The sequence below is a fragment of the Ranitomeya variabilis genome, chromosome 2 (assembly GCF_051348905.1).
Source record: "Ranitomeya variabilis isolate aRanVar5 chromosome 2, aRanVar5.hap1, whole genome shotgun sequence".
Taxonomy (NCBI): Eukaryota; Metazoa; Chordata; class Amphibia; order Anura; family Dendrobatidae; genus Ranitomeya; species Ranitomeya variabilis.
Genome location: NC_135233.1, coordinates 539057347 through 539078463, shown reverse-complemented (window position 1 = coordinate 539078463; position 21117 = coordinate 539057347). Strand labels below are relative to the sequence as shown.

At 44.4% G+C, this 21117-nt stretch overlaps 1 protein-coding gene across 3 annotated transcripts in view; it reads left to right on the top strand.

Annotated features, from left to right (window-relative positions):
- The window catches only part of EDC4 (enhancer of mRNA decapping 4), a 1216007-nt gene that overhangs the window by 468832 nt on the left and 726058 nt on the right, over positions 1-21117 (top strand). For all 3 annotated transcript variants that reach the window (XM_077288123.1, XM_077288125.1, XM_077288126.1), the window contains one exon: positions 15814-15992. In XM_077288123.1, the coding sequence (XP_077144238.1) occupies positions 15814-15992 (179 nt within the window). The remainder of the gene's footprint in view (positions 1-15813; positions 15993-21117) is intronic.

Sequence of the window (21117 nt, the reverse complement as noted above, 5' to 3'; positions counted from 1 at the left end):
GCTAAGTGCCGGAATTGGCGCATCCTACAGATGCGCCATTTCTGGGGCGGCTGCGGACTGGTATTTGAAGCCGGGGGGGGGGGCAATATCCATGGCCTTTCTCTAGGCTATGAATATCAGCCCGCAGCTGTCTGCGTAGCCTTTCTGGCTATAAAATATAGGGGGACCCCACGTATTTTTTTTTTTTGCGGTCCCCCTATTTAAATAGCCAGTAAAGGCTACGCAGGCAGCTGCGGGCTGATATTCATAGCAGGCTACAGATATTGGCCCCCGGCCATCGGCTTTCCCCCTCTGGCACAGGAAATTGCACGGGAGCCCACGACGTTTTTTTCTTTTCTTTTTCTTTTTAATTTAACGCTCATAAAGGCCGTTTTCACACTTGCGTTGGTACGGGTCCGTCGCTATGCGTCGGGCTGACGTACCGACGCACGTTGTGAAATTTGTGCCCGACATGGGCAGCGGATGCAGTTTTTCAACACATCCGCTGCCCATTCTGAAGTCTGGAAGGATGGGGCGGAGTTTTGGCAGCGCATGCTGGTTTTTTTCCTCCAGATCTGTTTTTTTTTCCGCCGGATCCATTTTTCCCCGCCGGATCCGTTTTTTTTTCGCCGGATCCGTTTTTTTCCCGCTGAATCCGGTTTTTTTTCGCCGGATCCGGTTTTTTATCTGATGTTGCTCTCCACGGGAGATCGTCGTGGGACACTCGTGGATTTCTGCGGACAGGTAGTATATTGGTTTTTTGTTTTTTTCATATTTTTTACAGATGACACTGGCTTCGGGGAACAAAGTGACAAGTAACAGTGAGTATGTACTCTGTTATATGTACTGTATGTCTATATGTATGTAATGTATGAATGTACTGTATGTATGTAGTATGTATGTACTATGTATGAATGGAGTATGAATGTAGTATGAATGTAGTATGAATGTAGTATGAATGTAGTATGAATGTAGTATGAATGTAGTATGAATGTAGCATGTATGTAGCATGTATGGAGTATGTATGGATTATTATTATTATTTTTTTTTTTATATTCAACACATTAGCCGGATGATGGGACTACTACTGTCCCATCATTGGCTAATGTGTCAATCACTGTCAGTGTAGCAGGCATCGTCCGATGGGACTTGTAGTCCCATCGGACGATGCCTGCACAGACTCAAAGACCCCCAGCAGGCCGTACAGACCCCAGAGACGCCGTACAGACCCCCCCTCCCGGAGAGGCTGTACAGACCCCCCGGCAGGCCGTACAGACCACCCACGGTCCCGCACAGACCTCGGAGATGCCGCACAGACAGCCATGACCAATCATCGACCGGCACAGTCTGGCGGAAGAATGGCCGCTCCTTCCTCCCCGCAGTCAGTGCCCGCTTCATACTCCCCTCCAGTCAGCGCTCACACAGGGTTAATGCCGGTGGTAACGGACCGCATTATGCCGTGTTTAACGCACTCCGTAACCGCTGCTATTAACCCTGTGTGTCCCCAACTTTTTACTATTGATGCTGCCTATGCGACATCAATAGTAAAAAAAAAATGTAATGTTAAACATAATAATAAAAAAACCTGCTATGCTTACCCTCCGTCGTCGCGTCCTCTCCTCGGCAGTGCGAGCAACAGGCTCCAGTGCCAAGGATGGTATGCGAGAAGGACCTTCCATGACGTCACGATCATGTGACCGCGACATCATCACAGGTCCTGCGCGCATCCAACCCTGGGACAGGAAGCTGCCGCGTGCACCACACACAGGCGACAGGACTACAAGGGCTCCCTCGGAAGGTGAGTATATGTTTATTTTTTATTTTAACTCTTTTTTAACCTGTTACATACGTGTCTGGGCAATATACTACGTGTCTGGGCAATATACTGTGTGGGCTGTGCAATATACTACGTGACTGAGCAATATACTACGTGGCTGGGCAATATACTACGTGGCTGGGCAATATACTACGTGACTGGGCAATATACTACGTGGACATGCATATTCTAGAATACCGATGCGTTAGAATCGGGCCACAATCTAGTACCATATATGTATATATGCCATGGATGAGGCCACAGTAAAGTGTATCTTTATTTGGGACAAAAGGTAACTCACAGGTCATTGCAGATGATGATGAACATACAATTTGTCATTCCTCCTACACAGTCACATACCAGGGAGGAAGCTACTCAAGCCAGTGTAATATTGCACCTTTATTTGGTTCACATGGTAACTCACATGCATTTATTTACAGTCCACAAACTCCACTCTACCTCTCTGCTGTCTGCTCCTCCCACATGAGTCACAGTCACACTTCACTGGCTGAATCTGAGAAGCTGCCAGGCCCAGACAAGAAAGAAAAAAAAAAAAAAGACTCGGCTCCCTCACGCTGCAGAGCCAACTCCTTTCATTCACAGCAGGGAGCCGGCTCTTTGCATCGGCTCGTTCACGAACGACACATCACTAACACGCACACCACTTCACTCTTCCTCCAGTCCACCATGCTGCTGAGCCCACTCTCTTCTGCTCTTCTGTAAACTGTGTAGCTGTGTTTCTGATGCAGTAACTGCTGGTGATAGCAGATCACAGGGCAGTCACACACAAAATGGCTCTGCCCTGTGATGCTGCTCTTCATTCTTCCCTAGGGATATTAGACCACCCAAAAGGGGAGGGAAATGGTGATGTCAGCAGTTACTGCCCCAATTTTCCAGCTAACAGTAAAGGTGGTAAGTCTCACTATAGCTGCTTGAGGTCTAAAACGGAAAATGCTCCCCCTAGTGGTAAATATATATATTTGTAAGAAAATATATAATATTTTTCATATAGAAATGTTTGCAAACAGTGCAAACATTGCATTAGTACATTTTATTTACTATTTTAAGCTTAATTTCACAAAAAAAAATACAAGAAAACTGGTGGCACCTTCCCTTTAAAGTTGTGTTCTTTTTCTGGACTAACTAATCCTAGTACTAGTGATAGTACACTAATTAACCATTTAGACAGGCTCCTTACCTGCCGAATAAGTACACCTCAACCCCCTACACAAACTTATTTGCCAAAACGTCTGTAGAATACTTGATTTGCAGATAATTGGCATAGCCTACAGGCCCCGTCTCACATAGCGAGATCGCTAGCGAGATCGCTGCTGAGTCACAAGTTTTGTGACGCAACAGCGACCTCCATAGCGATCTCGCTATGTGTGACACGTACCAGCGATCAGGCCCCTGCTGCGAGATCGCTGGTCGTGTCGGAATGGCCTGGACCTTTTTTTGGTCGTTGAGGCCCCGCTGACATCGCTGAATCGGTGTGTGTGACACCGATCCAGCGATGTCTTCACTGGTAACCAGGGTAAACATCGGGTTACTAAGCGCAGGGCCGCGCTTAGTAACCCGATGTTTACCCTGGTTACCAGCGTAAATGTAAAAAAAAACAAACAGTACATACTCACATTCCGGTGTCCAGGTCCCTTGCCGTCTGCTTCCTGCTCTCACTGACTGCCGGCCGTACAGTGAGAAGTGAGAGCACAGCAGTGACGTCACCGCTGCGCTCTGCTCTCAGTGTACGGCGGCTCAGTGAGAGCAGGAAGCAGACGGCAAGGGACCTGGACACCGAAAGGCGAGTATGTACTGTTTGTTTTTTTGGTAACCAGGGTAAACATCGGGTTACTAAGCGCGCCCTGCGCTTAGTAACCCGATGTTTACCCTGGTTACCCGGGTGCTGCAGGGGGACTTCGGCATCGTTGAAGACAGTTTCAACGATGCCGAAGTCGTTCCCCTGATCGTTGGTCGCTGGAGAGCGGTCTGTGTGACAGCTCCCCAGCGACCACACAGCGACTTACCAACGATCACGGCCAGGTCGTATCGCTGGTCGTGATCGTTGGTAAATCGCTTAGTGAGACGGGGCCTTACACTTCATATGCAAACTTTTTTTTTTTTTTTTTTTCAGAAACTCATTTGTCCTCATTTGGCAGAGATCTTATGTTGGTCTTCCCTAACTTCACCCCCAGAAGTGATTGCATTTTAAAACTGCACCCCTCAAATTATTGTAAACTGCTGTTGGGAAATTTGTTAACCCTTCAGCTGCAGACAGGAATTAAGGCAAAGTGGAATGAAAAATTACATTTTTTCCACTAAAATATTGCTTTCATTGCAAATATTTAATTTTCACAAGGGATAATAGGAGAAAATAAACCCTAAAATGTATTACACATTTTCTCCCAAACATGACAGTATTCCATATATGGTCAAAAAGTGCTGTTTAGGCACATCTGTGTAGACAGCGAGAACAAGGAGTACAAAGAACCCGTTTTAAAACTTACAAAAAAATATTTTATTAAAGGGCCACTGTCACCCCCTCCAGCTGTTATAAACTAAAAGAGCCACCTTGTGCAGCAGTGATGCTGCTTTCTAACAAGGTGGCTCTTTTAGTTTTTTGTGCATGTATTCCCAAAATAAAGCGTTTTATAAGTTCTCCAAAATACCTGTCTTTGGCCAGGGAGGCAGGTCCTCACCCCCCTGCTTGAAACGCCAAACTGCCATCACTCAAATGTTCAGGGGCGCCGGGCACCGCCCCCTCCGCTCTGTTTTTGCATGAAATCCGGCGCCTGCACGGTGTAGTAATGTCTGGTGCAGGCGCAGTGAGCTCTGGCCGTCTGACGTCAGCCAGGCTTGCCTACTGCGCCTGTGCGGCCGCCCTGCTTGTGAATCCCAGCCCCGCACTCTGCATAATGCATAACACACTGCGGGGCTGGGATTCACAAGGTGGGTGACCGCACAGGCGCAGTCTGCGAGCCATGGCTGTGAAGTCAGACGGCCAGAGCTCACTGCGCCTGCAACAGACATTACTACACAGCGCAGGCGCCAGATTTCATGCGAAAACAGAGCTGAGGGGGCGGTGCCCGGCGCCCCTGAACATTTGAGTGACGGCAGTTTTGGCGTTTCAAGCAGGAGGGTGAGGACTTGCCTCCCTGGCCAAAGACAGGTATTTTAGAGAACTTATAAAACTCTTTATCTTGGGAATACATGCACCAAAAACTAAAAGAGCCACCTTGTTAGAATGCAGCATTACTGCTGCACAAGGTGGCTCTTTTAGTTTATAACGGCTGGAGGGGGTGACAGTGGCCCTTTAAATAATATTATACCATCATGATTAAATAATTGAAAGGAATTACCGTATATACTCTAGTATAAGCCGAGATTTTCAGCCCACTTTTTTGGGCTGAAAGTGCCCCTCTCGGCTTATACTCGAGTCATTGTCAGCGGGGGAGTGAGAGCGCCGCGGTGACATACTCACCTGCTCCTGGCGCTGTCCCTGCATGTCCCATGGTCTCCGGGAGCCGGCGGCATCTTCCTGTCTTCAGCGGTCACGTGGTACCGCTCATTAAAGTAATGAATATGGACGCATATTCATTACTGTAATGAGCGATATGTGACCGCTGAACACAGGAAGATGCCGTCGGCTCCCAGAGACCATCTGACAGTGAGACGCTGCCAGGGACCGCGCCGGGAGCAGGTGAGTATGATGGGGGAGGTGAGCAGTGCGCGATAGTCACCTTCCTCGTTCCACCGCTGCACGCTGCTCTGTCTTCCATCCTCTGCACTTACTGTTCAGGTCAGAGGGCGCAATGACGTGATTAGTGTTGAAATAGGAAGGTGACTATCGCAAGTGCCGGGGGCCTGAGCGAAGAGAGGTGAGTATGTGATTTTTTTTTTTTTTTTTTTAATCGCAGCAACAGCCTATAAGGCAAATGTATGGAGCATCGTATGGGGCCACAATGTATGGAGCATCGTATGGGGCCACAATGTATGGAGCATCATATGGGGCCACAATGTATGGAGCATCGTATGGGCCACAATGTGTGGAGCATCGTATGGGCCACAATGTGTGGAGCATCGTATGGGGCCACAATGTGTGGAGGATCTTATGGGGCCATAATTTGTGGAGCATCTTATTGGGCCATAATGTGTGGAGCATCTTGTGGGGCCATCAACCTTTATGCAGCATTGTATGAGGCAAATGTTTCTATGGAGCATCTTATGGGGCCATTATTAACCTTTGTGCAGCATTACATGGGGCATATTTTAATATGGAGCATTATATGGGGTGTATTTTGTATGGAGCATCTTATGGGGCCCATCATGAACTGTGTGGAACATTATATGGGGCTCCTGATTCAATATGGATATTCAAAAACACTTAACCTACTGATGTCTCAATTAATTTTACTTTTATTGGTATCTATGTTTATTTTTGACATTTACCGGAAGCTGCTGCATTTTCTACCCTAGGCTTATACTCGAGTCAATAAGTTTTCCCAGTTTTTTGTGGCAAAATTAGGGGGGTCGGCTTATACTCTGGTCGGCTTATACTCGAGTATATACGGTACATGGACAGAGGAATTAAAAAATGAAGGCCATGAACAATACAAGCTCTGAGGCAAACACACAATTATATATAAATCGGGAAGTTAACCTCCCATGAGCACTATGTCGTAGCAGTGTACATTATGGTATACCCACTGCAGTATAACCAATACGATATAGAAGACTGCTACATGTTTCATTGCAGCCATTTGGTAAATTCAAAAAAGTTAATTATTTTTCTCATTAATGTACACTCTGCACCCCATCCTGACTGGAAAAAAAAGTAAACATTTTTGCAAATTTATTTATTAATTTATTAATGTATTTGAGATTTTCCCTGTTTGTTTTTCGCTCCCCTCCTTCCCAGAGCCATAACTTTTTAATTTTCACGTTAATATGGCCATGTGAGGGCTTATTTTTTGCGAGACGAGTTGTACTTTTGAACGGCATTATTGGTTTTACCATTTTGTGTACTAGAAAATGGGAAAAAAATTCCAAGTGCGGTGAAATTGCAAAAAAAGTGCAATCCCATGCGTGTTTTTTGTTTGGCTTTCTTGCTAGCTTCACTAAATGCTAAAACTGACCTGCCATTATGATTCTCCAGGTCATTACGAGTTCATAGACACCAAACATGTCTAGGTTATTTTTTATCTAAGTGGTGATACAAAATTCCAAACTTTGCTAAAAAAAAAAAAAAAAATTGTGCCATTTTCCGATACTCGTAGTGTCTCCATTTTTTGTGATCTGGGGTCGGGTGAGGGCTTATTTTTTGAATGCCGAGCTGACGTTTTTAGTGATACCATTTTGGTTCTTTTGATCGCCCGTTATTGCATTGTAATTCAATGTCGCGGCGACAAAAAAAACGTAATTTTGTCGTTTTGAATTTTTTTCTCGCTACGCCGTTTAGCGATCAGGTTAATCCTTTTTTCATTGATAGATCGGGCGATTCTGAACGCGCCGATACCAAATATGTATATATTTTATTTTTATTGTTTTATTTTGAATGGGGCGAAAGGGGGGGTGATTTAAACTTTTATATATTTTTTTTTTTATTTCATATTTTTTTAAACTTTTTTTTTTTTTTACTTTTGCCATGCTTCAATAGCCTCCATGGAAGGCTAGAAGCTGGCATAGCCTGATCGGCTCTGCTACATAGCAGCGATCATCACATCGCTCCTGTGTAGCGTAATTACAGGCTTGCTATGAGTGCCGACCACAGGTTGGCGCTAACAGCAAGCCGGCACCAGTAACCATAGATGTCTCAAGGGGACCTCTGGTAACTATGCTGACACATCGCTGACCCCCTATCATGTGATGGGGGTCGGCGATGAGCGCATTTCCGGCTGCGCAGCCAGAAGCGGTAGTTAAATGCCATTGTCAAGCGTTTGACAGCGGCATTTAACTAGTTAATAGCGGCGGGTGGATCGCGATTCCACTCGCCTCTATTTCGCGCAGAGCTCACATCAAAGCAGGGTATCTGACCTCAGACGTACTATCCCGTCCGGGGTCAGAAAGGGGTTAAAACAGAAAAACTTGAATATCACATGGTCATAAGTATTCAGAACCTTTGCTCGGTATTGAGTAGAACAACCCTTTTGAGATGGTGCAGCCTTGAGTCTTCTTGGGAATGATACAACGCCTGGATTTGGGGATCCTTTGCCATTCTTCCTTGCAGATCCTCTCCAGTTTCGTCAGGTTGGATGGTGAACGTTGGTAGACAGCTGTTTTCATGTCTCTCCAGAGAAGCTCAATTGGGTTTAGGTCAGGGCTCTGGCTGGGCAAGTCAAGAATGGTCACAGAGTTGTTCTGAAGCCCCTCCTTTATTATTTTAGCTGTGTTCTTAGGGTGATTGTCTTTTTGGAAGGTGAACCTTTGGCCAAGTCTGAGGTCCAGAGCACTCTGGAAGAGGTTTTCATCCAGGACATCGCTGTACTTGGCCACATTCATGTTTCATTCAATGGCAACCAGTCGTCCTGTCCCTGCAGCTGAAAAACACCCCTATAGCATGATGCTTCCACCACCATGTTTCACGGTTGGGATTGAATTGGGCAGATAATGAGCAGTGCCTGGTTTTCTTCACACATACCGCTTAGAATTATTACCAAAAAGATCTATTTTTGTTTAATCAGACAAGAGAATCTTATTTCTCATAGTCTGAGAGTCCTTCATGTGTTTTTTGGCAAACACTATGCAAGCTTTCATATGCCTTGCACTGAGGAGAGGCTTCCGTCGGGCCACTCTGCCATGAAACCCCAATTGGTGGAGGGCTGCAGTGATAATTGACTTTGTGGAACTTTTTCCCATCTCCCTACTTGCATCTCTGGAACTCAGCCACAGTGATCTTGGGGTTCTTCTTTACCTCTCTCACCAAGACTCTTCTCCCACAATTGCTCAGTTTGGCTGGACGGTCAGGTCTAGGAAGACTTCTGGTGGTCCTAAACTTCTTCCATTTAAGGATTATGGAAGCCACTGTGCTCTTAAAAACCTTGAGTACTACAAAAATTCTTTTGTAACCTTGGCCAGATCTGTGCCATGCCACCATTCTGTCTCTCAGCTCCTTCGCTAGTTCCTTTGACCTCATGATTCTCATTTGGTCTGACATGCACTGAGATGTGAGGTCTTATATAGATAAGTGTGACTTTCCAAATCAAGTCCTATCAGTTTAATTAAACACTGCTGGACTCCAATGAAGGAGTAGAACCATCTCAAGGAGGATCACAAGGAAATGGACAGCATGTGACTTAAATATGAGTGTCTGAGCAAAGGGTTTAAATACTTATGACCATGTGATATTTCAGTTTTCCTTTATTAATAAATATGCAAAAATTTCTACATTTCTGTTTTTTTTTTTTTTTTTTCTTCAGTCAAGAAGGGGTGCAGCGTGTACATTAATGAGATAAAATGAACTTTTTTGAATTTACCAAATGGCTGCAATAAAAGAGTGAAAAATTTAAAGGGGTCGGAATACTTTCCGTAAACACCGTGATCGACCACACTTGTGCGCTAAAAAGACACCTACAATAATGGATTAAACTGCATTAAAAGAAGGAGTTCAAAGTCTTTCAACATGCCTCATTATCGTGCATGAATCACATTTTTTGGAATTTCACGTGGAAACCCTGACGTTAGCATTCAGTGGAGAGTGCAGGATAGGTGTGAAGTGTACCTTACCTGATTTTTGTCAGGCAAAGTGAACAAATACCGTATATACTTGAGTATAAGCCGAGATTTTTAGCCCAAATTTTTGGGCTGAAAGTGCCCCTCTCGGCTTATACTCGAGTCATGATCGGTGGTGGGGTCGGCGGGTGAGGACTGTCATATACTCACCTAGTCCCGGCGCTCCTGTCGCTGTCCCTGCCTGTCACATGGTCTTTGGGTGCCGCAGCTCTTCCTCTGTCAGCGGTCACGTGGGACCGCTCATTAAAGTTATGAATATGGACTCCACTCCCATAGGGGTGGAGCCGCATATTCATTCCTTGTAATGTGCGGTAACGGTGACCACTGACAGAGGAAGAGGCTGCGGCACCCGGAGACCATCTGTCCGGGAGAAGGAGCCAGGGACCGCACCAGAGCAGGTAAGTATGTCATATTTACCTGTCCACGTTCCACACGCCGGGCGCCACTCCATCTCCCCGTCCCCTTGCTCTGACTGTGCAGGTCAGAGGGAGCGATGACGTACTAGTGTGCGCGCCGACCTCTGCCTGAACAGTCAGTGCGGAGAGACGCCGAGACGGGACGCTGGGGAGCTGCGGGCAGCAAGAGAGGTGAGTAAGTGTTTTTTTTTTTTTTTTCTTATTGCAGCAGCAGCAGCATAATTATATATGGCACAGCTTGAAATGGAGCATCTTATGGGGCAATAATGATCGCTATAGAGCATTCTATATGGCACAGCTTGAGATGGAGCATCTTATGGCTCAATAATGAACGCTATAGAGCATTATATATGGCACAGCTTCTGATGGAGCATCTTATGGGGCAATAATGATCGCTATAGAGCATTATATATGGCACAGCTTGAAATGGAGCATCTTATGGGGCAATAATGATCACTATAGAGCATTATATATGGCACAGCTTGAGATGGAGCATCTTATGGGGCAATAATGATCGCTATAGAGCATTATATATGGCACAGCTTGAAATGGAGCATCTTTTGGGGCAATAATGAACGCTATAGAGCATTATATATGGCACAGTTTGAAATGGAGCATCTATGGGGGTAGCTGCTGCATTTACTACCCTAGGCTTATACTCGAGTCAATAAGTTTTCCTATTTTTTTGTGGCAAAATTAGTGGGGTCGGCTTATACTCGGGTCGGCTTATACTCGAGTATATACGGTAATTGATAGTTCAAGAAGTTTTTTTAATTTTGTACCTTTTTTTATGCGGTACAAAATAAGACTGCTTCATTATTTGTGTCAGTGAGATTACAGAAACAATTAAAGAGTTTCTTTCAATTGGAAACATCCTGGTTAGGTAGGAACATTTTAGATTAAATGATCTTACTACCCAAGATCCAGTACATCTTTAGGACCATATGTTTATATGACTTTCTTCTATTCATTTTTTTAATAATGATAAATACCTTATACACTAGAGTATAAGCTGACCAGAGCATATACCAAGGCACCTAATTTTGCCATGAAAAACTTATTGACTTGCAGATAAGCCTGGTATGCATTGTCCCCCTCATCCCCATCCTGGTATACATGGCACCCCCATCCCCATTCTGGTATGTATGGTTCCTCATCCCTAACCTAGTATGCATGGCTTCCTCATTCCCATCTTGGTATGTACGCCCTCCTCATCTCCATCCTGGTGTGTACTGCCTCCTCATCCCCATCCTGGTATTCACGGCCTTTTCATCCCTATCCTGGTATGAATGGTCCCCTTCATCCTTATCCTTGTATTCATGGCACCATCATCACCATCCTGGTATGCATGGCTCCTCATCCCTATCCTGGTATGCATTGCTCCCATGCATTAAAAAAAAAAAAATCTTACTTGCCCTTCCTGCGCTCACTCACAGCGTCTTGTTCTGGGGCCAGCAGCTGATTTAGGCTATGTGCACAAGTAGAATGGTCCTCTGTGGATTTTTCCGCAGCGGATTTCATAAATCCGCAGGGCAAAAACAACGCGTTTTTCCTGCAGATTTCTAGTGGATTTACAGCCGTTTTTGTGCGGATTCCACTTCGGTTTTACACCTGCGGTTTTCTATTCTGGAGCAGGTGTAAAACCGCTGCGGATTCCGCACAAAGAATGGACATGCTGTGGAATGTAAACCACTGCGTTTACGCGTGTTTTTTTCCGCAGCATGGGCACATAGCCTAATGCTTGTAAGCAGTGCATTAATGCAAACAATATACACCGCACTCTCTTGAAGCATATGATGCAAATATAATGGGATTTATTAGTGTTACATCAAATTTAGAACTCAAAACTGTGGAGGGCGACCAGAAGTACAAGCTGACATTTCGACTCTTCCCGAGTCTTTATCAAAGAAGGTCGCTAGGAGGAATAAAACATGTGAGCACATAATATGAACAATACCGTATACATAAGAAACATGTCTTCCTTGAAAATATTTTGACTCCACTCACAAAGGGTACTAGGTCTTTCCTACTAGACACTAGCCAGTTTTTGGACACTATTAAACATGTACGGCAAGTTCCTAAACAGAGTTTACTAGTCACACTCGATGTGAACAGCTTGTACACGTCCATCTCTCATGAAAAAGGTATCACCGCAACTAAGGACCTCTTACAAAAATCTGAACTGTCCCCTAATTCCATTAACTTGTGCCTTGACCCTGACGTGGGGGGGGATCATATCAAGCTCCTTAAATCCAGAGAAGCTTACTGGATATACACCCTAGATACCCTTACACCTAGGGGCCTTAATAGGGATATGGACTGGCTCGCTTAAACTGTGACTAATTTTGTTTTCTTCTCTCCCTCACCTTAGACCCGATGAATCCACCGGTGAGTTCCTCTCCTATACCTTACTTACTGTACCTCCTTTTTCCCCTCCCCTTTCTTCCTCCTATTCTCATTTTATTTTATTTTTATTTCATTTTTTATTTTTTCATACTCCTACATTCTATTTTTTATGCACCCATTCATATGCAATTACACAATTTTTCCGACCCAGCTAGACCCTCAGCCACTGGGGACATTTATTTGTTATGCCCATACATCCGTGCACAGGGTTACTATATAATTACATATATATAATATGTCCGGTTACACCTATGGGCTCCCGATGCCTATTCCCCCCTTCTTTTTCCACAACGCCCCATAACGCAGGGCCTTCCCAGCATCCTTTCGGGTATCGTTCTCTACAGGGAGACGCTCCCCCATCTCCCCAGGACGCTTCTGTTCCCTTCACACAGGTGCAGTTGCACCTACCACTCGCGCAACGTCACTTCCGGTACCGGATGACGCATTTCCGGTACTGCGGGCTCCTGCGCGCTCATATTCCAGAGCGCTCTCTCTGGCAGCAGCAGGCCACATTCAGCTAGGCGCGAGAGCGCCGCTAGGATCCTACACTCCACTTAGGTAATTTGCTGCTCTAGTTAGCGTGGGTGCCCCTTTGCCCGCATTGCCAACGCTGCCACCAATGCCTAAACATGAACTTTTTTCCTAGACTATAAGCTCGTCGGGACAGCTATTTATACCCCACACATTAATCTACAGGTATTGTGCACAGCACATGGGTGCCTTACCTTGCTTTGCATTTCTTTTTACATCACCATTAATTCTGCCTATTCTTTACAGGATACTTTATCCCTACAAGGGATCTCCCTATATCTATTTCTATCCTCCACTTGTGAAGGTAAAACTCAGTGTGTGGTTGTACGCCAGCATCATCCCTACTTAGGCTGATACAGCGTGACTCTATTAGGCTACGTTCACATTTGCGGTGTGCGCCGCAGCGTCGCCGCCGCAACGCACAGCGCAAATGTGAACACATGCACAACGCTGCTTTTTGCGCCGCATGCGTCCTTTTTTCCATTGATTTTGGACGCAGCAAAAATGCAACTTGCTGCGTCCTCTGCGCCCCGACGCGGGCGCCGCAGGGACGCATGCGGCGCAAAAAGCAAGTGCACCGCATGTCCATGCGCCCCCATGTTAAATATAGGGGCGCATGATGCATGCGGCGCCGCTGCGGCGCCCGACGCTGCGGCGCTAGACGCTAATGTGAACGTAGCCTTAGCCACCTCTTAAGGCCCCGTCTCACATAGCGAGATCGCTAGCTTGTGACGCAACAGCGACCTCAGTAGCGATCTCGCTATGTGTGACACGTACCAGCGACCAGGCCCCTGCTGTGAGATCGCTGGTCGTGTCGGAATGGCCTGGACCTTTTTTTGGTCATTGAGGTCCCGCTGACATCGCTGAATCGGTGTGTGTGACACGGATTCAGCGATGTCTTCACTGGTAACCAGGGTAAACATCGGGTTACTAAGCGCAGGGCCGTGCTTAGTAACCCGATGTTTACTGTGGTTACCAGCGTAAAAGTAAAAAAAAAACAAACAGTACATACTTACATTCCGGTGGCTGTCCCCCGGCGCTGTGCTTCTCTGCACTGTGAGCGCCGGCCAGCCGGAAAACACAGCACAGCGGTGACGTCACCGCTCTGCTTTCCGGCCGCTGTGCTTACACAGTGCAGAGAAGCAGAACGCCGGGGGACAGACACCGGAATGTAAGTATGCACTGTTTGTTTTTTTTTACTTTTACGCTGGTAACCACGGTAAACATCGGGTTACTAAGCGCGGCCCTGCGCTTAGTAACCCAATGTTTACCCTGGTTACCTGGGACCTCGGCATCGTTGGTCGCTGGAGAGCGGTCTGTGTGACAGCTCCCCAGCGACCACTCAGTGACAAAACAGCGACGCTGCAGCGATCAGCATCGTTGTCTGTATCGCTGCAGCGTCGCTCTGTGTGACGGGGCCTTTACCCTGGACTTTCAGTTCTTCTACCCAGTCACGTCTTCTAATCCTCTGCTTCACACCCTCACATGTACTTAATAGCATTGCATTGTTTGCAAGGGACGTGATGTTCTTTTTATTTACTTCACTCTGGACCTTTACCCTATGTTTATTTGGTTTGGTGACTATTGTGTGATAGGATTCACTGTTTTTACTTGGGGACCATTTTTTTTGTTTTTCTTTTGGTTCTGTATTTATTTTGTTTCTTATGTATACGGTATTGTTCATATTATGTGCTCACATATGTTTTATTCCTCCTAGCGACCTTCTTTGATAAAGACTCGGGAAGAGTCAAAACATCAGCCTGTACTTCTGGTCGCCCTCCACAGTTTTGAGTTCTAAATTTGATGTAACACTAATAAATCCCATTATATTTGCATCATATGCTTCAAGAGAGTGCGGTGTATATTGTTTGCATTAATGTTTATGGACTTATCCAGTCCACTACACCAGCACCTCGCCATATAATTATCCTAGTGCACACCAACTTTCTCCTTACGTGTAAGCAGCGCATGGCAGGGAGGTCATGCGCTGCTTCCAAGCAGAGCACTGCTCCTGGAATACACGTTGCTCTCCACACCGGGACTATGTGCATGGAGGGCAGTGAGTATCCATTGCTATTAAGTAGTGCACACAGTGTCAGCCAGCATGCAGTCACTTGTCCCAGCTACTTAAGATAATGAGTATTCAGTGTGCTCCACACCTATGAGAGGGAGAGACGTGAATATTCATTTCTCTTAAGTAGTGGGGACACGTGATCGCCCGGCCGCTGCTTAATACTCGCAGCCAGCGCAGTAAATTTTCATTTCTCGTTAGAAGCAGGCACAGGAGTTAGCCACAGTAGCCGGCGCCAGCCTATGTGACCCGCTGCTCATGCCGCACCCCATCCATCATCTGGGACAAGGACTCGAGTATAAGCTGAGGGAGCCGTTTTCAGCACAAAAAAAAGTGATGAAAATATCTGCTTACACTCGAGTGTATATGGTAGTAGGATTCAATGTCTCTTATGTTTTTCTGCTCTCAGATGAGGTAGCAAAAACTTGGGGACATATTCCCGTTTAAATTATTGTGGCGATTTTTGTCCTCTCAATCGACAATTTTTGTTTTGAGCACCTTAACTTCATCTTTCAATTTCCTTCGAGAGTTTTATCAAAACTGACAGTCTTTTTGTTAGTTTTGATAAATGGGGCTTGCTGTATGCTTGGCACCTGAGTGTGCTTCATTGCTGTGTGGAGCACATACAGGCCTGATTTTGCAGGTTCTTTGATCTCTTGCCAGTTGATACGTAGGTATAAGGCTTTAACTTGACCTACGAACCTAAGCTGCTCCACTCTTTAGAACTTGAGGAATGCATGAACACCTGTTTTTGACTGAGTTCCCTGCTTTTGAACCATGTTCTTACCAAAACCACACATAATGTAAAAATAATCTCCAGATATCTTCAAACTTCTTTGTACTAATACGAAATTTTGTCCGTTTTTCAGTTACTTCCACTCAAATACTAGAAATTGGATCGGAAAGGCAGTCTGTTTCAGAATCTTTTCATGAATCTGTGTCCGAAAATCTCAGAACCACTGCTGATTTTTTAATGCTGCCAACAGACTCCAAGCCTAAACTGATGACACCTGATGCTTTCATGATGCCCAGTGTTACAGTTCAACAGGTACATCCTGAAAATTGTACTTTTAATATTTATGTGCTTATTTCCATGTGTCTATAAAATCTTGTAAGTTATTTAAATTCATCATGGGTGAATCCACAGATACGCTTGTAAGCATAATGGCATACAATTGTAAGTATAGTTGCATACTATTAAAGACTACCGGTCACCAGTTATGTATCCTATATTTGCTCTTATTTTATTTGTGCTGCTCATTTGAGTGTTCCATTTTTTTGTTAAATCTACCATATAGTTCTAGAGACATGGGTCTTTTTTTCAGTGCTAATTTTAATGGTTGTGTTTCACAGGGTAGTAATGCAGAGCAGCCTAAAGACAATCGTTCAGGGAGTCCTGTGAGCCATATCCCCTTTGTAATGGACCATAAATATTAGCATTAAATAAAAAAATCCATGTGTCTTGAACCATATGGCGGATTTACTAGAAAGAAAAAAAAAAACAATACCTAGGGGAGCAGAAGGAATAAAATATGAGCAAAAGGTGGCCACTTTTGACTAGGCGACACCAAACAGAAAATAAAATTCTTAATACAGGGTTTATGGTAACTTTGTTTTTTTTCTTCAGTTTTGTCTGTAAAATGACCACAGTGTGTGCATGCTCTTACTCATTGCACATATACCAGCTTCTGCTTATTTCTTTGATTTTGGTGTAGTTTCTTCTACTTTTACAAACAAGAGTTTGGCCCCTTTTTGAACTGTGCATTTCATCTATGTAGCTTAGGCCTCTTTCACACTTCAGTTTTCAGGCCTCCGTCGCAATCCGTCGTTATGGCAAAAACACGGATCCTGCAAATGTGCCCGCAGGATCCGTTTTTTGTCATACACTTTAATGGACGACTGGTTGCGACGGATGGCCACACGTCGGATCCGTCATGCGACGGATGCGTCGTGTTTTCGCGGTCTGTCGTGACCAAAAAACGTTCAATGGAACATTTTTTTTTGTCCATCGGATCCACCATTTCCAACCGCACATGCGCAGCTGAAACTCCGCCCCCTCCTCCCCGCTCTTCACAATGGGCAGCGGATGCGTCGTAAAACTGCATCCACTGCCCACGTTGTGCTGATTTTAGCGCAACTTCCGTCGGGCCGACTGTTGCGACGGCGCCGTACCGACGGAAGTGTGAAAGAGGCCTTACCGTTGTCAGATGTCCAAACAGTTGGTCCCCTTTCCTGCTCTGCCCTTACCTACATTGAGGTTGACTGACACAAGTTAAGGTGTTTAACCCCTTAACCTCCGGGGCATTTTCAGTTTTTGAGTTTTCGTTTTTTTGCTCCCCTTCTTCCCAGTCATAATATTTTTTTATTTTTCTGTCATTATGACCATTTGAGGGCTTGTCTTACACGTGACAAGTTGTACTTTTTAACAACACTATTGGTTTTGACATATCATGTACTGGAAAACGGGGGCAAAAAAGTCAAAGTGCATTGAAAATGCAAAAAAGTGAAATTTCACACATACTTTTTTTTTTTTTTTTTCTTTTATCGTGTTCACTAAATGCTCAAACTGACCTGCCATTATGATTCTCCAGGTCATTACGAGTTCACAGACACCAAAGATGTATTGTTTCTTTCTATGTAAGCAGTGAAAAAAAATTTTTTTTTACATTTTTGTTTACAAAAAAAAATAAAAAAAAATAAAGAGGAACCATTTTCCGAGACCTGTAGTGTAGGGTGAAAGGGGTGTGAATTGAAAAAAAAAAAAAAAAAAAAAAAAAAAAAAAAATATATATATATATATATATATATATATATATATATATATATATATATATATATATATATATATATATATATATATATATATATACACACCAAAAGTAATTGGACATTTGACTCCAAGGCTATTTTATGAACAGGTGTGGGCAATCCCTTCGTGATGTCATTCTCAATTAAGCAGATAAAAGGCCTGGAGTTGATTTGAGATGTGGTGCTTGCATTTGGAAGGTTTTGCTGTGAAGTAAACATGCGGTCAAAGGAGTTCTCCATGCAGGTGAAACAAGCAATCCTTAAGCTGCGAAAACAGAATAAACCCATCCGAGAAATTGCTACAATATTAGGAGTGGCAAAATCTACATTTTGGTACATCCTGAGAAAGAAAGAAAGCACTGGTGAACTCATCAATGCAAAAAGACCTGGGCGCCCACGGATGACAACAGTGGTGGATGATCGCAGGATAATCTCCTTGGTGAAGAGAAACCCCTTCACAACAGCCAACCAAGTGAACAACACTCTCCAGGAGGTAGGCGTATCAATATCCAAATCTACCATAAAGAGAAGACTGCATGAAAGTAAATACAGAGGGTTCACTGCACGGTGCAAGCCACTCATAAGCATCAAGAATAAAAAAGGCTAGATTGGATTTTTCTAAAAAACATCTAAAAAAGCCAGCACAGTTCTGGAGTAACATTCTTTGGGCAGATAAAACCAAGATCAACCTCTACGAGAATGATGGAAAGAGAAAAGTATGGCGAAGGGGTGGGACAGCTCATGATCCAAAGTATTGGGTCACTAGTGTTTTATTGATGATGTGACACAGGACAGAAGCAGCCGATGAATTCTGAGGTATTCAGAGACAAACTGTGTGCTCAGATCCAGCCACATGCAGCAAAACTGATTGGTCGTCGTTTCATACTACAGATGGACAATAACCCAAAACATAAAGCCAAAGCAACCCAAGAGTTTATTAAAGCAAAGAAGTGGAATATTTTTGAATGATCAAGTCAGTCACCTGATCTCAATCCAATTGAGCATGTATTTCACTTGTTTAGACTAAACTTCAGACAGAAAGGCCCACAAACAAACAGCAACTGAAAACCACCGCAGTGAAGGCCTGGCAGAGCATCAAAAAGGAGGATACACAGCTTCTGGTGATGTCCATGAGTTCATGACTTCAGGCAGTCATTGCCAACAAAGAGATTTCAACCAAGTACTAAAAATGAACATTCAAATTATTGAAGCTGTCCAATTACTTTTGGTCCCTTTGAAAACAGGGTGGCACATGTTAAGGAGCTAAAACTCCTAAACCCTTCATCCAATTTTAATGTGGATACCCTCAAATGAAAGCTGAAAGTCTGAAATTCAACTGCATCTGAATTGTTTTGTTTAAAATTCATTGTGGCAATGTCTATAACCAAAATTAGAAAAATGTCTCTGTCCAAATATATATGGACCTAACTATATATATCACAATTCCACCCGCGGCTTGTTGTGGGCACATGTCAGGGGGAAACGGGGAGTCTAACATGTGCATACTATTACGCTACATGTCGGACAGGGGTTAAATACTAGCTAGAGACAGCACAGGACTGCCTTATTGGGTACATCTTGTCGCAGTAGGATGACTATTATGCTTTTTTGATCAAAATGGTGCTAGCTGGGTACCCTGTGTTAATTACGGGTATATACTATTACTGTTCGTTATTTACTTAATACAGGATGTACAGTGAGGAAAAAGTATTTACCGTATATACTCGAGTATAAGCAGAGAATTTCAGCCCATTTTTTTTATACTCAAGTCATTCCCAGGGGTCGGCAGGGGAGGGAGAGCGGCAGCTGTCTAATTATACTTACCTGCTCCTGGCGCGGTCCCTTCAAGTCCCTGGTTCTCCGGGCACCAGCAGCTTCTTCCTGTATTGAGCTGTCTCATGGTACCGCTCATTACAGTAATGAATGTGGACCCTACCCCACTCCCATAGGGGTGGAGCCGCATATTCATTACTGTAATGAACGGTACCATGTGACAGCTCAATACAGGAAGAAGCTGTCTGCGCCCGGAGAACCAGTGACGTGCAGGGACTGCGCCAGGAGCAGGTGAGTATGATGGGGGCAGTGCACGATATTCACCTGTCCCCTGTTCCACCGTCTCGCCGCTCCGTCTTCCGCATCCTCTGCAGTGACGCTCAGGTCAGAGGGCGCGATGATGCGATAAGCGTGCGTGCCGCCCTCTGCCTGAACAGTCAGTGCAGAGGACGTGGAAGACACAGCGGCGCCCATTGGTGAAATGGGGGACAGGTGAATATAGCAAGTGCCGGGGGCCTGAGCGACGAGAGGTGAGTATGTGACTTTTTTTTTTTTAATCGCAGCAATAGCATATGGGGCATAATAGTCTATGGAACATCTTATGGGGCCATAATCAGCATTTGTGGAGCATTATACAGGGCAAATAGTTCTATGGAGCATCTTATGGGGCCATGTGCAGCATTATATGGTGCAATTATCTCTATGGAGCATCTAATGGGGCCATAATCAGCATTTGTGCAGCATTATATGGGGCAAATATCTCTATGGAGCATCTTATGGGGCCTTAATCAGCATTTGTGCAGCACTGTATGGGGCATATTTTAATATGGAGCATCTTATGCGGCCCATCATAAACTGTATGGAGCATTATATGGGGCATATTTTGTATGGAGCATCTTATGGGGCCCATCATGAACTGTATGGGGCATTATATGGGGCTCCTGATTCAATATGGATATTCAAAAACACTTAACCTACTGATGTCTCAATTAATTTTACTTTTATTGGTATCTATTTTTATTTTTGACATTTACCGGTAGCTGCTGCATTTTCCACCCTAGGCTTATACTCGAGTCATTAAGTTTTCCCAGTTTTTTGTGACAAATTTAGGGGTCTCGGCTTATACTCTGGTCGGCTTATACTCGAGTATATACGGCAGTCAGCCATCAATTGTGCAAGTTCTCCCACTTAAAAAGATGAGAAAGGCCTGCAATTGAAATCATAGACCACAACTATGAGAGTCAAAATGAGAAAACAAATCCAGAAAAAATCACCTTGTCTGATTTGGCAAGATTTGTTTTTCAAATTATGGTGGAAAATAAGTATTTGGTCATTAACAAAAGTTCATCTCAATATTTTGTTACATATCCTTTGTTGGCAATGACAGAGGTTAAACATTTTCTGCAAGTCTTAACAAGGTTGGCACACACTGTTGTTGGTATGTTGGCCCATTACTCCATTCAGATCTCCTCTAGAGCAGTGATGTTTTGGGCCTGTCACTGGGCAACACTGACCTAAAATTAGTCTATGCCTGATGAAGAGGCCTGAGTAGTCTCGAAAGCTTGCAATTTGTTGCCATCTTTTCAGTTAGG